General features: G+C 40.4%; 1 protein-coding gene across 1 annotated transcript; it reads right to left on the bottom strand.

Moving 5' to 3' along the window:
• Positions 1–1,076: 1,076 nt before the first annotated feature.
• On the bottom strand, positions 1,077–3,572 carry LOC311150754 (NLR family CARD domain-containing protein 3-like; the record flags this gene model as incomplete). Its single annotated transcript, XM_084188278.1, has 2 exons — positions 3,307–3,572; positions 1,077–2,875 (listed from the first exon to the last, which is right to left on the bottom strand). The coding sequence occupies exons 1-2, from the start codon at positions 3,515–3,517 to the stop codon at positions 1,077–1,079; spliced, it is 2,010 nt and encodes a 669-aa protein (XP_084044404.1). The 5' UTR covers positions 3,518–3,572.
• Positions 3,573–21,326: the final 17,754 nt, after the last annotated feature.

The following is a 21,326-nucleotide window of genomic DNA, read 5'->3' as shown; positions in this document are numbered from 1 at the left end:
GGTATGATCCTTGTTCCTCTGTAACTTTCTCTTTCATCATCATTCACGATTCATTCTTGATTATTCATAATCATGGTAGCATCCACATGAATGTAAAAGTGTTCAGAAACATCTTCTATTCTTACTGACAATACAAGTGAAGTGACTCCAAAATGACAGGACATTATTCACCATTCAGTTTCTATTGGGAAAAACATCATCCAAAACACAACTGAAACAAACTGCAAATGCAATCAACAAGTTTGTAGAAATTCAAGCTTGATGTAATCACTGTGGGTAAGGAATATGGGACCAAACACTAAACTCATGACTACTTTAATACAATATAAGTGAATATGTCCAAATTATTACGACTTTTTCAAATGGGAGAACTAGACACATAAAGTGCTTTCATTTCTAAACAGATATGTACGAATAGCCTCAAATAAAAGGTGACATTATATACTGTCACCTAATATGAAACATTATATCTCAAATCCCAAATGATGGAGCATAGCACCAAATGTAAAACTGTAAGCTTCACTGTCCAAACACATATGGTGTGGACTATGTGTGCCTGGTAAACACATGTGGATCTGGTGAACAGTTACCACTTGTTGACCAACTACAGGAATACTGACCTCAGAGTCTCCAGTTTACAGTGGGGATTCCCCAGGACAGCAGAGAGCAGCTTCACTCCTGAATCCTTCAGGTCATTGTTACTCAGATCCAGCTCTCTCAGGTGTGATGGGTTTGACCCCAGAGCTGAGACCAGAGAAGCACAGCCTTCCTCTGTGAGTCCACAGCCTGACAGCCTGACAGAGAGATCATCATGATTTCACAAACACACTGTTAATTTAACACCAGTAGTGTAGAAGGACAATGGCAGATGCATTTGGTTTATTCTCTTAAACAACATATAGATTCATCTTCCGTCTCCTAGAATTGTATGGTCATAATGTTATACTAATGTGAACATCAATGCAGTGATTCAATATGTTTTTCAATAGAATATTATATACATATTATAATACATATTTTACTCTAAACATAATATTTCTTCCTGTTGATTAGTTCTTAAATGTCATTTTATGTACTCACAGATTAGCTCTGGAGGCTTTGACCACTGGCAGCAGCCTCAGAAGACCTTCCTCTGATCTGGAGTATTTCTTCAGGTCAAACACATCCAGCTCCTTTTCTGAAGTCAGCAACACAAAGACCAGAGCTGACCACTGTGCAGGTGACAGTTTGGCTTCTGAGAGACTTCCTGAGCTCAGGTAGATTTGGATCTCCTCCACTAGAGAATGGTCATTCAGTTCATTCAGACAGTGGAACAGATTGATGCACCTCTCTGGAGAGGGATTCTTCCTGATCTTCTCCTTGATGTACTTGACTGTTTCTTCATGGCTCTGTGAGCTGCTTCTTGTCTTTGTCAGTAGAGTTCGTAAGTGCTTCTGATTGGACTCCAGTGAGAGGCCCAGAAGGAAGCGGAGGAAAAGGTCCAGGTTTCCCATCTCACTTTGTAAGGCTTTATCCACAGCACTCTTGTAGACAGTAACTTTACGCTTCTGTCTGATCCTCACAGAAAAGTTGCTGGACGTTGATTGAGGTTTGGCCATTAGATTCTCATTGTTGTTGATGAATGAGAGGAACACATATACAGCAGCCAGAAACTCCTGAATGCTCAGATGCACGAAGCAGTACACCTTGTCCTGGTACAGGCCACATTCCTCTTTAAAGAGCTGTGTGCACAATCCTGAGTACACTGAGGCTTCATTGACATCAATGCCAGCCTCTTTCAGGTCCTCTTCATAGAAAATCAGATTGCCCTCAACAAGCTGTTGAAAAGCCAGTTTTCCCAGTGACAGAATGCTCTCTTTATTCCAGTGTGGACCTGTCTCTTCTTTCCCAAGATACTTTTCATTCATCTGTTTGGTATGAAACTCCACAAGGTGTGAGTACATCTCAGTCAGAGTCTTGGGCATCTCTTCTGTCTTGTCTGTACTCAACATGTGTTCAAGGACTGTTGCAGAAATCCAACAGAAGACTGGAATGTGGCACATGATGTGGAGGCTCCTTGATGTCTTTATGTGTGAGATGATTCTGCTGGCCAGGTCCTGATCACTGAATCTCTTCCTTAAGTACTCCTCCTTCTGTGGGTCATTGAAACCTCGTACCTCTGTCACCTGGTCAACACACCCTGAAGGGATCTTATTGGCTGCTGCAGGTCGGGTAGTTATCCAGAGGAGAGCAGAGGGAAGCAGATTTCCCTTGATGAGATTTGTCAGCAGAACATCCACTGAGGTTGACTTTGTGATGTCACAACAAATCTTGTTCTTCTGGAAGTCTAGGGGCAGTCGGCACTCATCCAGACCATCAAAGATGAACAGAACTTTGTACTTGTCGTAGTTGGAGATTCTTGATTCTTTGGATTCCATTGAGAAGTGATGGAGAAGTTCAATGAAAGTGTGTTTTTCCTTTTTCATCAAATTCAGCTCCCGAAAAGGGAAACAAAATACAAATTGGACATCCTGATTTGCTTTTCCTTCAGCCCAGTCCAGAATGAACTTCTGCACAGAGACTGTTTTTCCAATGCCAGCGACTCCCTTTGTCAGCACAGTTCTGATAAGTTTGTCTTGTCCAGTTAAGGGTTTGAAGATGTCGTTACATTTGATTGCAGACTCTGGTCTTGCTTGTTTCCTGGTTGTTGTCTCAATCTGTCTCAGCTCATGTTCATTATTGACCTCTCCTGTTCCACCCTCTGTGATGTAGAGCTCTGTGTAGATTTTATTGAGAAGTGTTGGGTTTCCTTGTTTAGCGATCCCCTCAAATACACATTGAAACTTCTTCTTTAGATTAGATTTGAGTTCATGTTGGCAAATCACAGCAAGCTCATCTGAATGAAGACATAACACAGAGGATATTAATATTACGTCTGTTTTAATGCCTACAGTATTGTAGGACTGTTATAACATTTTAAATAAAAATAATTTATTCTCTTAACTGACTGTATAAATGTTTTCATAATGCATTACAGACTGGTGTGACACTCTCTCTATCTCTGTCTCTCCTCTTCTCTCTCTCTCTCTCTCTCTCTCTCTCTCTCTCTCTCTCTCTCTCTCTCTCTCTCTCTCTCTCTCTCTCTCTCTCCTCTGTCTAAATGAATCAACACAACACATCCCTTCTGCTACTTGATGAGGTCACTAGGTGTTGTGTTAAGGCTGCTACAATATCATTGAGTTACACAGCTACTTTAGATGTACTTTAGCTACAGCTTTTAAATGTTTGTTATAAAACAGCATTCAACATGAGGCAGACAGCTCTTACTTTTCTCCAGTGTGTCAGCAAGCTCCTTCTGGTTCATTTTCCTCAGGACGTGCAGTGTGATCTTCAGAGCCCCCTCTCTGGCACTGCTCTCCTGCTTCTCATCTTCAGCATCCACCACTTCCTTATCCTGCTTCTGACTCTCAAAGCCTTCTGGGAGTTCTGGACTAAGAATCCTATTGAACATCTTCAGCTCCTTCTTCACAAATGTCATAATATTCTCTTCAAGCAACTGAAATAAATCAAGTAAATCAGTTAAGCAAGAGACTAAATGCTTTCTCATTAACACATGAATGAATGATTGACAGATCAACTTTACTTCAGGTAAACAAAAACAAATGTACATAACAGGACCACATACACTGAATATGGAGGTCAGGTCTGTTTGATGACTCTGGGAAGACTGACCACTGAGAATCTCTGACTCTGATCTCTCCTGTTGGTTTCTGGGGACAAAACATGAGATTACATCTCCTCATCCAGGGAGTGCACACACACACACACACACACACACACACACACACACACACACACATACACACACACACACACACACACACACACACACACACACACAGGGAGGGAATGTTGTGTTAGTTTAATATTGATTCAGGACTATGAAAATGGAAAAAAGGTTTAGCCTATGGATTATGAAAACAACCAAAATAAATGGGAAAATGGGAGAGGACAAATGACTAGAGACAGTGTTGTTTAACTCACTGACCATGACCCATGAGTTCTTCTTACCTTTGTTCACTAGAAAAGTCTCCCTCTCTGAAGAATATAGGAAAGTCCATAGACCAGTCACTCTTCATGGACACACAGCTGGGTACAGGGGAGGCTGGTCTCTCCTGCTTGATTGGGCTTCAACACAACAGAGACAAACATTACGTCTCTCATCTACTCTGAGCTCAGATGGGGAAACATGAGAAGAGTTTCATTCCAAAACGCTATATATCCATTTTCAGAAATGTTGGTCAATTAGCTTTTATAGTTTAAAGAAATTATGAAAGAGATTGGTGTGTTTTTTCACTATCTAATCATGGCATGGGGTTGTTCAATGACAGACATGTATTTGTTTAAACTCTATCACTTGATGGTTTCATTTCAGAGAGACAAATAATCATGTTTTTTTGCAAAATGCTATATATCTGCCTCACTCTCAGAGAAATAAGTAGTACTGCTAGGTTTTACACAGTAGTAATATATCTGCCTCACTCTCAGAGAAATAAGTAGTACTGCTAGGTTTTACACAGTAATAATATATCTGCCTCACTCTCAGAGAAATAAGTAGTACTACTAGGTTTTACACAGTAATAATATATCTGCCTCACTCTCAGAGAAATAAGTAGTACTGCTAGGTTTTACACAGTAATAATATATATATCTGCCTAACTCTCAGAGAAATAAGTAGTACTGCTAGGTTTTACATAGTAATAATATATATCTGCCTCACTCTCAGAGAAATAAGTATTACTGCTAGGTTTTACACAGTAATAATATATATATCTGCCTCACTCTCAGAGAAATAAGTAGTACTGCTAGGTTTTACACAGTAATAATAATCAAAAAGAACGCTTGATCGAGGTGTTACTTTGGCAGATAATGTCACCCATCTAAATACATTGTTTTTTTTTGTTTTTTTATAATTAACTAAATGTATGTTGTTTTTGGTTTATGTCAGTTTCATTGTGCTATGCTATAAATTGTTATTTTATTGTTGTAAGTGGTAAAATGAACTAGAAAATGTCATATTTTGCAATTCTGAGTAATTACTACTTTAATAAGGATATACACTTCATTCAGTAATACTGCAGTTGCTAAATAATTCCAATAGAATGCAGCATAAGACCACAAATGACATTTCAGAAGGTTAGTTTAGTTTTCTCCCTGGATACACCACCACTCCCCCTCACAGGAAATCTCCTGCACACGCTTTTTACTGTCCCTTTCCACACTGCTAACGCAATAAGCCTGAACATTAATTTAGTCACCTCTGGTCGAGAAAAACGTATTTTCCTAGTACATTCATTCATAGTCAGATTCATCAACCACCCGAGCCACTGCCTGTTCACCCCGCTATCATCCAATAGCGAGGTCAGTACAGGTGCATCAAAGCTGGGACTGAGAGAATGAAAAACAGCTTCTATCTCAAGGCCATCAGACTGTTAATTAGCCATCACTAGCACATTAGAGGCTGCTGCTGCCTATTGAAATCACTGGCCACTTTAAGAAAGGGAACACTAGTCACTTTAATAATGTTTACATATCTTGCACTACTCATCTCATATGTATATACTGTATTCTATAATATACTACTGTATCTTAGTCCATGCCGCTCTGTCATTGCTTGTCCATATATGTATATATTCTTAAATTCCATTCCTTACTAGTTTTGTGTGTATTGGGTATATGTTGTGAAATTTTTAGATATTACTTGTTAGATATTACTGCACTGTCGGAACTAGAAGCACAAGCATTTCGCTACACCCGCTATAACATCTGCTAAAAACGTGTATGTGACAAATAACATTTGATTTGATGTAATTTATTGGCGGGCTGGAAGATGCACTCTTGTCTTTTCTATTCCGAGGTTATTTACTCCCAATATCAGATATTAAGATTATTTTCTATAACGCATGTAAACTAGGGTTGAGGTTAGTACATCTGACTAGTACCCTGGGTTCAACACCTGCTATAGTCACTATTTTGTTGCTCTTCCAAAAGCATCACAGGCCTAATACGAGATATATAGCTAACTAAAGTAATGGGTGACCATTTTGGGGCGGCAGGTAGCTTAGTGGGTAAGAGCGTTGTGCCAGTAACCGAAAGGTCGCTGGTTCTAATCCCTGAGCTGACTAGGTGAAAAATCTATCGATGTGCCCTTGAGCAAGACACTTAACCCTAATTGCTCCTGTAAGTCGCTCTGGATAAGAGCGTCTGCTAAATTATTTAAATGTAAAATTTAGAAAATCATGGGACATATAGTATTTGGTGAGGCAGCTGAGAAATAAAGTGTATTTTTCTTTATAGCACTTTGTGAGTTTCTGTATAGCACTTTGTGACATCTGCTGGTGTAAAAAGGGCTTTATAAATACATTTGATTGATTGTTAGGTTTAGGGTTTATATGGCAAGAAACAGTATGGGTTTATGGCATTCTTGCTCCTCCTTGCGGCCACTACATAACTCATTCATTACATTTTAGTCATTTAGCAGACGCTTTTATCCAGAGCGACTTACAGTTAGTGAGTGCATACATTATTTAATAATTTTTTCATACTGGCCCCCAGTGGGATGCGAACCCACAACCGTGGCGTTGCAAACGCCATGCTCTACCAACTGAGCTACATCCCTGCCGGCCACTCCCTCCCCTACCCTGGGCCAATTGTGCGCCGCCCCATGGGTCTCCCGGTCGCGGCCGGCTACGACAGAAACTGGATTCGAACCAGGATCTCTAGTGCCTTAGACCACTGCGCCACTCGGTAGACCTGACACTTCATGACACTTGCTAGGCTCATAATCTGAGGTAGCAACTGCGTCAGATCTACAAATCCATTAGCTAGACCACCAGATTAGACAACAATCACCCCATTATACCCATTTGGTTTGAAACTCAGTGAACCTGCGCAGCATTCGCTCAATTTGATGCCTACGAACAAAGATTTCAATGCATATCAAATTACCCAGCAGCCATTTAGAAAGAACAAGTCATCAAAAAAATTGTTATTTCTTAATTTAAAAATGTCTTCTGGCTGTTTAAATCGGCCACATCTTGAAAAAGAGGACAGGGCAGTGGCGGCTCCTGAAAAAATTCTCAGGAGGGGCAATTTTTCTGATGATTTAGGTGACCTACACACATTTAAAAAAAGATATGTCCAGCAACAACATGAAGACAGGGGCAGCATATAAGTCAATACCAGAAGCATTTATTGACTGATCTCAAAAGTGTTGGCTTACCAGGGTTGGTGGAGCCCTCAGTTTCATCTTTGCCTCGCAAAGCTAACTCAAACACTCCGCAAAACTTCACACACTGGATTAGCCGGCTGAGGATGTGGCGGTTCTTGCTAATGTCGTAGTAAATATATTTGTTATAGTGAATATGGAATATGATATGTTGAGTAAAATGTTGTGCTAAGATCTATTTAGGTCAGGAGCTGGTTATAAGTTCTGTTCCTATCCAATAACAATGGACAAAAGGGTCCTATCTTGTCAGCCTTGTCAGCAGGTGGCCAAGGACAACACCCACGCCATAGGCCTCTCAGTTCTTCCAACTCACGAGTTCTTGCTCTGAGGACACACACACACACAAACACACACACACACACATCATCACTGTTAAACACACACACACACAAATCATCACTGTTAAACACACACACACACACACACACACACAAAAATCCCCTCTCTTAGGCTGAACATTTGAAGACAGAGAACCCGACTCAGAGCCAATGCAACAGTGACAGTAGCCTGCAGGGGACCTCGCCCAACTCATCAGGACCAATCAGAAGATCAGAACTACTAGATTGAACCTACTTCATTTATTGCATAAAATGTCTGCACACAATGTTTCGGGGCTCTCTTCAGATAATAATAATAATATGCCATTTAGCAGACGCTTTTATCCAAAGCGACTTACAGTCATGCCTGCATACATTTTTGTGTATGGGTGGTCCCGGGGATCGAACCCACTACCTTGGCGTTACAAGCACCATGCTCTACCAGCTGAGCTACAGAAAGTGGATACTCATGGATGCGCATTGCAATTGTAAAATGTCAACACAATTGGAGACACCACGTCATTTTTGGAGACATGTTATTGACAGTAAACTATTGTAGATGCGACTGCTAACTAAATAAAACATTTTAGCTGGCTAGCTAATCATCTTAGCTAAATGTGGGGCAAACAATTCAGTTATTTACCGTTAATTTGAGGGATTGGGGTGAAAGAAATCGAGTTACATAGTGATACTTTACGATATACTGTATTGACAATATCGCAATATTTTAGCGCTAGTTGGCTGTACCTGCACCAAAACACCATTATTGTTCCTTCATAGCTTGTTGTCAATCTTTTCACATTGGGAGCCAATTTGTTTTCAGCACTTTTATTTCCATGACTGATCAAAACTCGTTCTCATGGCTTTCTGATCCCTCTGCAACAGACATATGGTGCGCAATAAAATCACAGTATCGAATCGCAATACGTATAGAATCATGAGACTCGCAATGCTGATGCATATATCTTATCGTGAGGTTCCTGGAAATTCCCAGCCCAAGTTCATTTGCCACAACAAATCTCTTCGATAGCAAACGCGATGTCTTCTCCAAAACGGCAATGTGTCTCGAGCAATGTTTACTTTTTTGACGTTCTATGGCATCTCCACTTTCCAAGCATATATGACCACATGTAATATTTTGGTAAGTGATGCAAATAGTGAACTATGTAGGGCCAGGATGTAAAATATATGTAGCTGCAGCAATTTCTCTTATCTGATATGGTAAGTAATGGGGCTTAATTTATAGCTCCCTAAGAGTTTGACGAACGGGTCCGTGAACGCGATTCCAGATATATTTACCTCTGAATAAACTGCCTTTATTACACCATATCCACATCCAGTAAACTTGTGATTATCAACACTAACCTCATCGTTGTGGCGGCGGACAGCTAGCCTGTATCCCTCGTCATCCAGTTGAGTGAGTGGCAATGTCTTTTTTCGTTCGTACCAATTTTTGGAAAATCCTCGGGTGTAGGACTTTCCGCCTTTAGTAGAAACCTGTTGAATTATTACATTTGGTCTGGGAGGTCCTAATTGTTTCGTTGCCAATTTATCTTCATTTGTTCGCCGACAAAAAGGAACTTCTTTCAAACAATCCACTCTTTTCTCAGTTACGTTCATGGTTACGTAACGTATGACGAAAGCGCGTAAGTGCAAGCCCACAGACACCCATTGAGATTGTATTGAAGGCTCTGAAATTTGAAAAAAATTGATTTTACATGGGAGTCTATTACAGACTTCTGGGCGATTTTCAACCTGACTGAAATCGCCCCAAAAGGGGGGGAGCCATTTGAAGCACGACTTTAGCCTGATTCGACATTTAGTGGCAGTGTGGCACTGTGGCAGATCAGACGTATAGATTACAACACTGATAACTACTGTTGCCGTGATATAATTGATTAGAAAAAAAATCCCTTCCTTTTCCCGTTTGGCAGTGCGTCGCCCATATCGCCCTATTGAACAGGCCGCCCCTGGGACAGGGACTTGCGTTTTGTTTAGATTGTACACTTTTTTCTTAAAATAAATATGGTTAACCATGACCAGAAAATGTTTAATGTTTGATGGCTTTGCGCCAGCCATCGCCTCATAAACTGTGTCTCACCTCACTATTGGTGACTACAACATGTACTTAGGTGAACAGTGTGCGCGCTCACCAAGTAGCCGTAACCTTGTTAATAATAAGTTTCCTGAGGTAAACCTACAGGGTTAACGCTCACCAAGTAGCCGTAACCTTGTTAATAATAAGTTACCTGAGGTAAACCTACAGTGTTAACGCTCACCAAGTAGCCGTAACCTTGTTAATGAATAGTCGGTGTCACGGAGCTCAATAGAACTAATAGGAGCTGGTAGGGTGAAAAATGCCCAAACATAAGGCCTGTTTTTTTGGCGATTACTTCATAACCAGGGACAGAAGGTAATATTATGAAACTGGGCTCCATGGCGGATGCAATTAACTAATTTTATCCGAAATAAACTAATATTCAAAAGTTCAGTCATTGGACACGGAGGGGTTGAACACTAAAGTTACCGTCCATCTAGTGAAGAGAGGAGAACCGGACAGAGGGATGGTAGGTAGCCAGCATCCGTCAACGAGAGAGGGAGAAGCCCTCCACGGTATTTAACAGGTGGAAGAAACAACCCGGGAGCTCCATCGGTCCACAAGAAATGCAGGCAGCCGGTGATGATGTAGTGGTAGCTAGGATAACTAGGATGCTGCTGGTAGAGTAGCTAGCTTAGCTAGCTGTACCGACTAGCTTGGATAGCTAGCAGGTCGTTCATCTGTCCCTCGAGGATGATGACGAATCCGGTGAACCAGAAGATGAAACAAGGATAGCGAGTGAAAAGGATCTGGCTACACTCATACTGTCACTGACCATTACGCAAAAAACCAAATTGAACAATAAACTTCGGTGTCTCAACACTGTAACGAACTCCGTCGTTATTCCCCAACATCACCTCAGCCCACTCTGCGCGTAACTGGACAATATGCTTGGCGCCAAACTGTACGTGGACGTGGACAGTTCCAGAACGCGGACATGAGCAGAGCAACACAATAAACTAAACCAAGTCTTTACAGTGGCTTACATTATTAATATTATTTTTTAATTATTATGTAAAACAAAATTTTGTTGTTTTTTAAAACAATATTTTGAGATCTGGGTCCATATCCACAAAGCGTCTCAGAGTAGAAAATTGGAGGCAGGGCCCCCCTCCCCTCTCTCCCCAGACAGACTCATTTTAGACCACTAACCCCTAAACAGAGATACAGCATGTTGGCAGGGCCCCCCTCCTCTCTCTCCCCAGACAGACTCATTTAAGACCACTAACCCCTAAACAGAGATACAGCATGTTGGCAGGGCCCCCCTCCTCTCTCTCCCCAGACAGACTCATTTTAGACCACTAACCCCTAAACAGAGATACAGCATGTTGGCAGGGACCCCCTCCTCTCTCTCCCCAGACAGACTCATTTTAGACCACTAACCCCTAAACAGAGATACAGCATGTTGGCAGGGCCCCCCTCCTCTCTCTCCCCAGACAGACTCATTTTAGACCACTAACCCCTAAACAGAGATACAGCATGTTGGCAGGGCCCCCCTCCTCTCTCTCCCCAGACAGACTCATTTTAGACCACTAACCCCTAAACAGAGATACAGCATGTTGGCAGGGCCCCCCTCCTCTCTCTCCCCAGACAGACTCATTTTAGACCACTAACCCCTAAACAGAGATACAGCATGTTGGCAGGGACCCCCTCCTCTCTCTCCCCAGACAGACTCATTTTAGACCACTAACCCCTAAACAGAGATACAGCATGTTGGCAGGGCCCCCCTCCTCTCTCTCCCCAGACAGACTCATTTTAGACCACTGACCCCTAAACAGAGATACAGTATGTTGGTTGTGGGTAACACAGTGACAACTAATTCTTGAATGTACATCTGCCTCACTCTCAGAGAAATAAGTAGTACTGCTAGCTTTTACACAGTCAAATGTAACAAATAACTACATTTTTTATAAAGAACTGTAAACATGATACATTTGTAACATCAATATTAAAAATTGTAAAAAAAAAACATGAGAAGAGTTTCATTCCAAAACGCTATATATATTTTTTCAGAAACGTTCGTAAATTAGCTTCTATTGTTTAAAGAAATTGTTGTGTTTTCTCACTAAATTAATCCAGTAATATGAGATCTGTATGTAAAACATTTAAATTTGAATTTAGCAGATGTTTTTGTCCAGGGCCTGGTATCCCAAAATCATCTTAAGGCTAAGTTAATCGTTAGAACCTTCGTAGGAGCTTTGTTAAATCTCTGAGCTGTTTCCCAAAACCATCGTTATTAATGTTGCACTTGAAAACGCTCATATTCTAACACCTGCCTCAGACCACTTGTAGAACAGCCAAGTGCGTCGTTAGATGCTTTTTTGCCCTCCCACGTCACTTTATACTTTATATGTAGTGTATTCAAGCTTTAAAAAGGCTTCTAGAGTTTGTAATTTCCACTTTAAAAATGTCAAACTTGATTTGCCCTAATGAAAAATGTACCGACCACTACAAAAAATTTTCATGAATTACAATGCATATAATAATTTACATTTCCTATTGCTGCAGGATTATTTTCCTGCTGTGAGAAACTGGGTCAAATTAAGATATGGCATCTGTAAGTGCATTTATCTTAAGATATCTAGGTGAGACAACCACATATCACAGTCAAATATACAGGATACAAACATCCCATTCCAGCTAAACAATGGATATATAGCATTTAGACAAAAAAACATTTATTTTTATACACATCTCAAATGGCTGTGACATCTCTTCTCCATGTTAACTGTCAATAATAATAATAAGTCACTGTTTGTTAAGGTAGTTATAGACAGTGCAGCAACACAAGGCCATGTCTCACACTTATTTTTATTCATTAAAAGTAGCCTATTTATTGTCTTTCAATCTGAGAATGTAGACAGAAGGGCTAAAACGGCCATTATTGATCTGAGGGGAAATCATTGATCCATTCCGAAAGTTATTTTGCAACAAGTAAGAGATTTTATATTATGTCAAGTAGGCTAGGTTATAATATATAATAGCGGTTTGTTAGTGATATGCAGATTGAGGTCTATACCTCAGCTATAGCCTACATACACAACACGTTTTAGTTCTCCTACAACAGGCTGATTAAATTAAGATCCTACATCTGTACAGAGCTTGTCTTTATCTAAACCAAGGCAGTTTGCATTATTGGCAATGATGTTGCAACTGTCAGCTGCTGTAAACCTATGTGATTGCATGTTATAGACCCCCATCTGAACCGTTTCTTTCCCCATGCTGTAGCCCTCACCAACTGGCCATCTGGCCCATAGAGACTAAAGGACTATACACTCTATGCTGCACACCACATCAAGCCATCTCTGAACTGTACACTACCATCTGGTCCATAGAGACTAAAGGACTATACACTCTATGCTGCACACCACATCAAGCCATCTCTGAACTGTACACTACCATCTGGCCCATAGAGACTAAAGGACTATACACTCTATGCTGCACACCACATCAAGCCATCTCTGAACTGTACACTAAATAACTGAACTATACTGCATTAGCACTCTGTTCATCTCTCTTAGATATATTTAAGTAAATCAACTGTATACCCACTGTACTGTATCTAAGTGATAATGCCTGAGAAGCCGGTGTTTGTAAGATATATTGGAACGGGTTTTATTAAGCAAACTGTGCAAATACAGTGCCTTGCAAAAGTATTCACCCCCCTTGGCATTTTTCCTATTTTGTTGCATTACAACCTGTAATTAAAATGGATTTTTATTTGGATTTCAAATAATGGACATACACAAAATAGTCCAAATTGGTGAAGTGAAATGAAAAAACTGCAAACTAGCTGCACTGTTTAGTTTGACCTGTTTTCTATTGATATTTCTTTGTATTCATGATTTCGACTGGTTGCGAAAAGCTGCCTGCCAGTCTGTCTCATCCCGACTCCTGACACGTTCATTACTATGCGACAGCTGGAGATCGAATTTGAATATTGAAACAATGTTGCAAATGTCGGAGAGACAGACAGCAATGTTTATACAAACCTCTGCTGTTGAAAACTAAATGTTAGTCTAAAAGAAATGTGAGATAATGTCTAGATGCTTTTTATAGTGGAGATCAAGTGTATAAATTGCCTGGCTGGGCTGATGAGATAGTGGATTGCACAGTCAGATGGAACAGAATATATAGGCATTTAATGTCATAGATTTAGCCGGTGGTAATTTGTGGAATAGACACCGGCTGGAATGCGGTTTTAACCAATCAGCATTCAGGATTAGACCCACCTGTTGTATACATTTGTATATCCACTGCTCATTCTCTTATAGCTCAATGCTCACTCTAGCTCTGTGTGTATAATGCTGTACGTAAACTTTGTGTAAACTCCTCTGTCTGTATTCTGTCTCTAAATGTTGTCTATCACTAGCAGCACCATATCACCAAGTACAATTCTGAGAAAAGATGTAGGATCTTAATTTGATCACACCCCACTGCAGAATAACTTCCATGCGATGCAGGACATGTATTTGAGGTTTAAAACGGCTTCTAAAGTTTCAGACTATATTTTTTAATATGAAGAATATATCAACCTTACAAAAATGTACATAAATTGTGATCCACATTTCCTGTTGCTGCAGGAATATTTTCCTGCTGTAGCAAACTGGCACAAATTAAGATCCTACATACAGTTCAAGTTGGAAGTTTACATACACCTTAGCCAAATACATTTAAACTCAGTTTTTCACAAATGCCTTTCTTAGGTCAGCTAGGATCACCACTTTATCTTAAGAATGTGAAATGTCAGAATAATAGTAGAGAGAATGATTTATTTCTGAGATGTTGCTTCAATATATCCACATCATTTTCCTTCTTCTTGATGCCATCTATTTTGTGAAGTGCACCAGTCCCTCCTGCAGCAAAGCACCCCCACAGCATGATGCTGCCACCCCCGTGCTTCACGGTTGGGATGGTGTTCTTTGGCTTGCAAGCCAACCCCCTTTTTCCTCCAAACATAACAATGGTCATTATAGCCAAACAGTTATATTTTTATTTCATCAGACCAGAGGACATTTCTCCAAAAAGTACAATCTTTGTCCCCATGTGCAGTTGCAAACCGTAGTCTTGCTTTTTTATGCCGGTTTTGGAGCAATGGCTTCTTCCTTGCTGAGGGGCCTTTCAGGTTATGTCGATATAAGACTAGTTTTTACTGTGGATATAGATACTTTTGTACCTGTTTCCTCCTTTTTTTCTGAGGTCTTGCCTGATTTCTTTTGACTTTTCCATGATGTCAAGCAAAGAGGCACTGAGTTTGAAGGTAGGCCTTGAAATACATCCACAGGTACACCTCCAATTGATTCAAATGATGTCAATTAGCCTATCAGAAGCTTCTAAAGCCATGACATCATTTTCTGGAATTTTCCAAGCTAAGTAAACTTCTGACCCACTGGAATTGTGATACAGTGAATTATAAATGAAATAATCTGTCTGTAAACAATTGTTGGAAAAATTACTTGTGTCATGCACAAAGTAGATTTCCTAACCGACTTGCCAAAACTATAGTTTGTTAACGAGAAATTTGTGCAGTGGTTGAAAAACGAGTTTAATGACTCCAACGTAAGTGTATGTAAACTTCCGACTTCAACTGTAGGTAGGGGTAAAAGTGACTAGGCAATCAGGATATAGATTACATCTCCAGTGCGCACACACACACACACACACACACACACACACACACACACAGGGAGGGAATGTTGTGTTTGTTTAATTTTGTTTCAGGACTATGAAAATGGAAAAAACGTTTAGCCTATGGATGATGAAAACAACAAAAATAAATGGGAAAATGGGAGAAGAGAAATGACTAGAGACAGTGTTGTTTAACTCACTGACCATGACCCATGAGTTCTTCTTACCTTTGTTCAGTAGAAAAGTCTCCCTCTCTAAACAGTATAGGAAGATTCATAGACAGGTCACTCTTCATGGACACACAGCTGGGTACAGGGGAGGCTGGTCTCTCCTGCTTGATTGGGCTTCAACAGAACAGATACAAACATTACGTCTCTCATGTACTCTGAGCTCAGATGGGGAAACAAGAGTTTCATTCCAAAACGCTATATATCCATTTTCAGAAATGTTGGTCAATTAGCTTTTATAGTTTAAAGAAATTATGAAAGAGATTGGTGTGTTTTTTCACTATCTAATCATGGTATGGGGTTGTTCAATGAAAGACATGTATTTGTTTAAAATCTATCACTTGATGGTTTCATTTCAGAGAGACCAAGAATCATGTTTTTTGCTAAATACTACATATCTGCCTCACTCTCAGAGAAATAAGTAGTACTGCTAGGTTTTACACAGTCATAAAATATATCTGCCTCACTCTCAGAGAAATAAGTAGTACTGCTAGGTTTTACACAGTAATAATATATCTGCCTCACTCTCAAAGAAATAAGTAGTACTGCTAGGTTTCACACAGTAATAATAATCAAAAAGAACGCTCGATCGAGTTGTTATTTTGGCAGATAATGTCACCCATCTAAATATATCGTTTTTTAATTATTTTTTATCATTAACAAAATGAATGTTGTTTTTGGTTTATGTCAGATTCATTGTGCTATGCTATAAATTGTTATTTTATTCTTGTAAGTGGTAAAATGAACTAGAATTTTTTTTTGCAATTCTGAGTAATTACTACTTTAGTAAGGATATACTTTATTCAGTACTACTGCAGTTGCTAAATAATTCCAATAGATGGAGGCATAGGACCACGAATGACATTTCAGAAGCTTAGTTTATTTTTCTCCCTGGATACACCACCACTCCCCCTCACAGGAAAACTCCTGCACACACTTTTTACTGTCCCTTTCCACACTGCTGAAGCAAGAGGAACGACTGAAAACGCATTTAACAGATGACTGTGAAATAATATAATGATGATTCATGTTTATTATTAGCTGTTTTATGCTCATGTTTTGAAATTATACTTCATTACTATAACGATTATAAATAAGCCTGAACATTAATTTAGTCACCTCTGGTCAAGAAAAACGTATTTTCCTAGTACATTCATTGTCAGATTCATCAACCAGCAGCGAGCACTCTGCCTTCTAGCGCAAGCGAAGGGCATGTTGAGGTACATTTGCTAACCGTGAGGGTTGCATTATCGGGGGGAAACTACTCGCCCTCCAAGACACATACAGCACCCGATGTCACAGGAAGGCCAAAAATATCATCAAGGACATCAACCACCCGAGCCACTGCCTGTTCACCCCACTATCATCCAGAAGGCGAGGTCAGTACAGGTGCATCAAAGCTGGGACCGAGAGACTGAAAAACAGCTTCTATCTCAAGGCCATCAGACTGATAAATAGCCATCACTAGCACATTAGAGGCTGCTGCTGCCTATTGAAATCACTGGCCACTTTAAGAAATGGAACACTAGTCACTTTAATAATGTTTCCATATCTTGCACTACTCATCTCATATGTATATACTGTATTCTATAATATACTACTGTATCTTAGTCCATGCCGCTCTGTCATTGCTTATCCATATATGTATATATTCTTAAATTCCATTCCTTACTAATTTTGTGTGTATATGTTGTGACATTGTTAGATATTACTTGTTAGATATTACTGCACTGTCGGAGCTAGAAGCACAAGCATTTCGCTACACCCGCTATAACATCTGCTAAACACGTGTATGTGACAAATAACGTTTGATTTGATTTGATGTAATTTATTGGCGGGCTGTAAGATGCATTCTTGTCTTTTCTATTCCGAGGTTATTTACTCCCAATATCAGATATTAAGATTATTTTCTATAATGCATGTAAACTAGGGTTGAGCTTAGCGCATCTGACTAGTGATTATTTACCCGGGGTTCAACACCTGCTATAGTCACTATTTAATTGCTATTCCAAAAGTATCACAGGCCTAATACGAGATATATAGCTAACTAAAGTAATGAGTGACCATCTTAGAAAATCATGGGACATATAGTATTTGGTTGCATAATATTTTATGTCAATCATATTGCTGCTTGTAGCCTATAACTGATGCTTCGTTGTCTTATGCTGCCATCTATAGGACATATTTAGCAATTAAAAGTTATTAATTCACGTACAGACGTTGGTGAGGCAGCTGAGAAATAAAGTGTATTAGATCAGTCTCAAACCTGCCCCACGCCAATTTCTGGACTTTCACACAGAGGTTACTAGGTCACCCAATTCAAACCACATTTGAAAAATAAAACAAATGTGTCTTATTTATCAAGTGTTCTGTCTTGCAATTATACATATAATTAAAAATAATAATAATAATAATCAAAACGCTATTTAATACTATAATTGTATTTACTAAGATCATATTATTACTAAAATAGTTTCTAAAACTGTTCTAGGCTACCCTACCCTAGAATTAGGGGTTACGGCTAAAATAGGTTATAAGTAGGGTAAGAGTTTCTGTATAGCACTTTGTGACATCTGCTGGTGTAAAAAGGGCTTTATAAACAGGGGTGCACATAACTGGTACGCAGGTACGCAAGCGCGACAAAAATCAGGAATGTGTAATGCCACTTGTGTTACTACGCGCCTTTGCATACTTGACAGTTCTTCTCATCTAACCTTACACATGACATGTTGCTTGTCAACTACTGGCAGGGATGTCCAAAAAGCATCAGACATTAAGCAGCTTCTTTGGCGTTTCGCCACCTACAAAGAAACGCCAACTGGAGCCAGAGCCGAAGAAAATACTTTTTTCGGAAAAGCGTCTCCAAGATGTGCAGTGGCTTGAAGCTAACGATGAGCGCACTGAAATGTGGTGCAAGATTTGCCGCTCAAATTCACATCTAGCAGACAAAACAGGTGCATTTTATAAAGGCTCAAAGAATTTCAACCATCCTTAATTTGACAAACATGAAAAGAGCAAGGAGCACACGAATATGGCACAAGCCGTTGCTAATTAACCCCCTGAGTAAGTGTGTCTTACTCAGGGGGTTAGCCGAGAATAGCCGAGAATAAATGTCCAGTCGCCCACTTGCCAGATGGCGAGACAAGCTGAATGAAGAACAGCGGCAAGCTCTGTTTCATATTTTTCTCCTCGCCTTCCATAAAGCTAAACACGCACGTCCCATGTCTTCCTATTCTGAGGATGTTCCTTTACTAAAGCGGCTAGGAGTAAATGTTGGAGGTGCAGCATATCATTCACGTGAAGTGGGCACACGGATCATGCAGAGCATCGCTCACACCATCAGCGGGGAGTTACGAGCCAACTTGCAGTCTGATGAATTTTGGGGGCTGCTTTTTGATGGATCTGAGGACATCACAAAAACTTAGCAGGAAATCGTTTACATTGTGTCTGTGTCCAGCAACGGAGAATTTACTTCGGACTTTATTGGACTGATTGAATTGGGTGCTGACCGAACGGCGCAGGCCATAACAGACGGACTTGTGAGACTTTTCCAGGACACAGGCTTGGATGACTGGACAACAAAGTTGGTCGCTGTGTGCACAGATGGGGCTGCTGCTAACGTAGGTATCTACAACGGCATTGTGCCAAAACTCTGGCAACTTGCTGCGGTTGGAGACACCCTTGTGCACATTCTGTGCACCGCACACACACTGGAGAATTGCGCGAAATCAGCTGATCGCAACGTTCCTTACTGTGAGACATTTAATAGCTCTGTGGTCAAGCTGCTGCAGTTTTATTTACAAAAAGGTGGAGCAAAAAAAACTGCTGCACTGAATAAGCTATGTGAAGAAAATGGGATCTCCTTTGTGAAACTGGGTAAGTTTCATAATATCAGATGGTCTGCATGGAGGCATGAAACACTTAAAAATATCAAGAATATTGCCAGCCATTTAAATGCAACTGGTTACGAGCGATAACAGTGACTTGCAGCATTTCTGCACAGAGCGTTTTCAGTGCTTTCTGTCAAACATGCTTGACATTTGCAACATTTTGAAGACCACATCCATTAGGTTTCAGAAGGAAAAGCTGACCATTGGAGAATGTAAGGATGAACTCATGGTGGCCATTGGACAGTTCACACTTCTGCTTGATGGTGAAAGCCACAGGGCACACACTGTTTCCAATGCTGATGCTGACAGAGACAAGACACACTTACTCAGGGGGTTAATTGAAGAGTTTGAAATCAGATATGACTCCCTCAAGTCATGTGATCATTTCTTAGTATTTGATCCTTCAACATGGCCTCAGGAAATGCAAGACCTCCACAGTTTTGGAAACACAACAGTTTGCAGCATTCTCAAGAAATATGAGGCCACCTTGCAACTTGACAAAGATACCACTGTGACAGAATGGATGCGCTTAAAGCAGGCAGGAAAACGCCTGGGAGCCTCTTCTGTGTATGACTTGGTCCAAATAGTAAATACAAGTAACCCAGATGCTTACTCCAACATCAACAAGGTGGTTAAGCTGTCTCTTACACTGCCTTTAAGCAGTGCAGCTTGTGAGAGGGGATTCTCACATCTCAACATAATAAAAACCAAGTACAGATCTCGTCTGTCACATGCTTGTCTCTCAGCCCTGATGCACATTCACCTGTCAAATCAGACCACAGAGACATTTGAGAGCTACAGAGATGTGGTCCTCTGTAGCTCAGCTGGTAGAGCACGGTGCTTGTAACGCCAAGGTTGTGGGTTCAATCCCCGGGACCACCTATACACAAAAATGTATGCACGCATGACTGTAAGTCGCTTTGGATAAAAGCGTCTGCTGAATGGCATATTATATTATATTATATATTTGACCCAAAGCCTGCTGTTGACCAATCGGAGCCTCAACCAAGGACAGGGAGGTGAATCTGCAGCATCTTCATCATCTACCATGCAGGAAGCTGAAGCAGAGGATAGTGGTGGCGGCTCTGAGGAAGACTGCACTTCTTAAGACCACAATACATATGGGGTGAGTACCAGACACCATCTGCTGGTAAGGTTATGTGCACCCCTGTTTATAAATACATTTGATTGATTGTTAGGTTTATGGTTTATATGGCAAAAAACAGTATGGGTTTATGGCACTCTTGCTCCTCCTTGTGGCCGAATGTGGGTACTATATAATTCATTAATGACACTTGCTAGGCTCATAATCTGAGGTAGCAACTGCATCAGATCTACAAATCCATTAGCTAGACCACCCGATTAGACAACAATCACCCCATTATACCCATTTGGTTTGTAACTCAGTGAACCTGCGCAGCATTCGCTCAATTTGATGGCTACGAACGAAGATTTCGATGCATATCAAATTACCCAGCAGCCTTTTAGAAACAACAAGTCCTCAAAGAAAAGGTTATTTCTTAATTAAAAAATGTCTTCTGGCTGTTTAAATTGGCCACATCTTGAAAAAGAGGACAGGGATATGCATTTTGTTTAGATTGTACACTTTTTTCTTAAAAGAAATATGGTTAACCATGACCAGAAAATGTTTAATGTTTGATGGCTTTCCGCCAGCCATCGCCTCTTAACTGTGTTTCACCTCACTATTGGTGACCACAACATGTACTCAGATGAACAGTATACGCGCTCACCAAGTAGCCGTAACCTTGTCAATAGTAAGTTATCTGAGGTAAACCTACAGGGTTAATGCAGGCAGGTCTCATTGATAACAATAGTGAAGCTGGCATTGTGCCACAGAACAATGGGCTGGGAATAGAATGTTCTGAAGGCGAGTCGGTG

Source organism: Coregonus lavaretus, assembly GCF_964263955.1.
Source record: "Coregonus lavaretus genome assembly, chromosome: 2".
Taxonomy (NCBI): domain Eukaryota; kingdom Metazoa; phylum Chordata; class Actinopteri; order Salmoniformes; family Salmonidae; genus Coregonus; species Coregonus lavaretus.
This window is presented reverse-complemented; position numbering and strand designations above follow the sequence as displayed.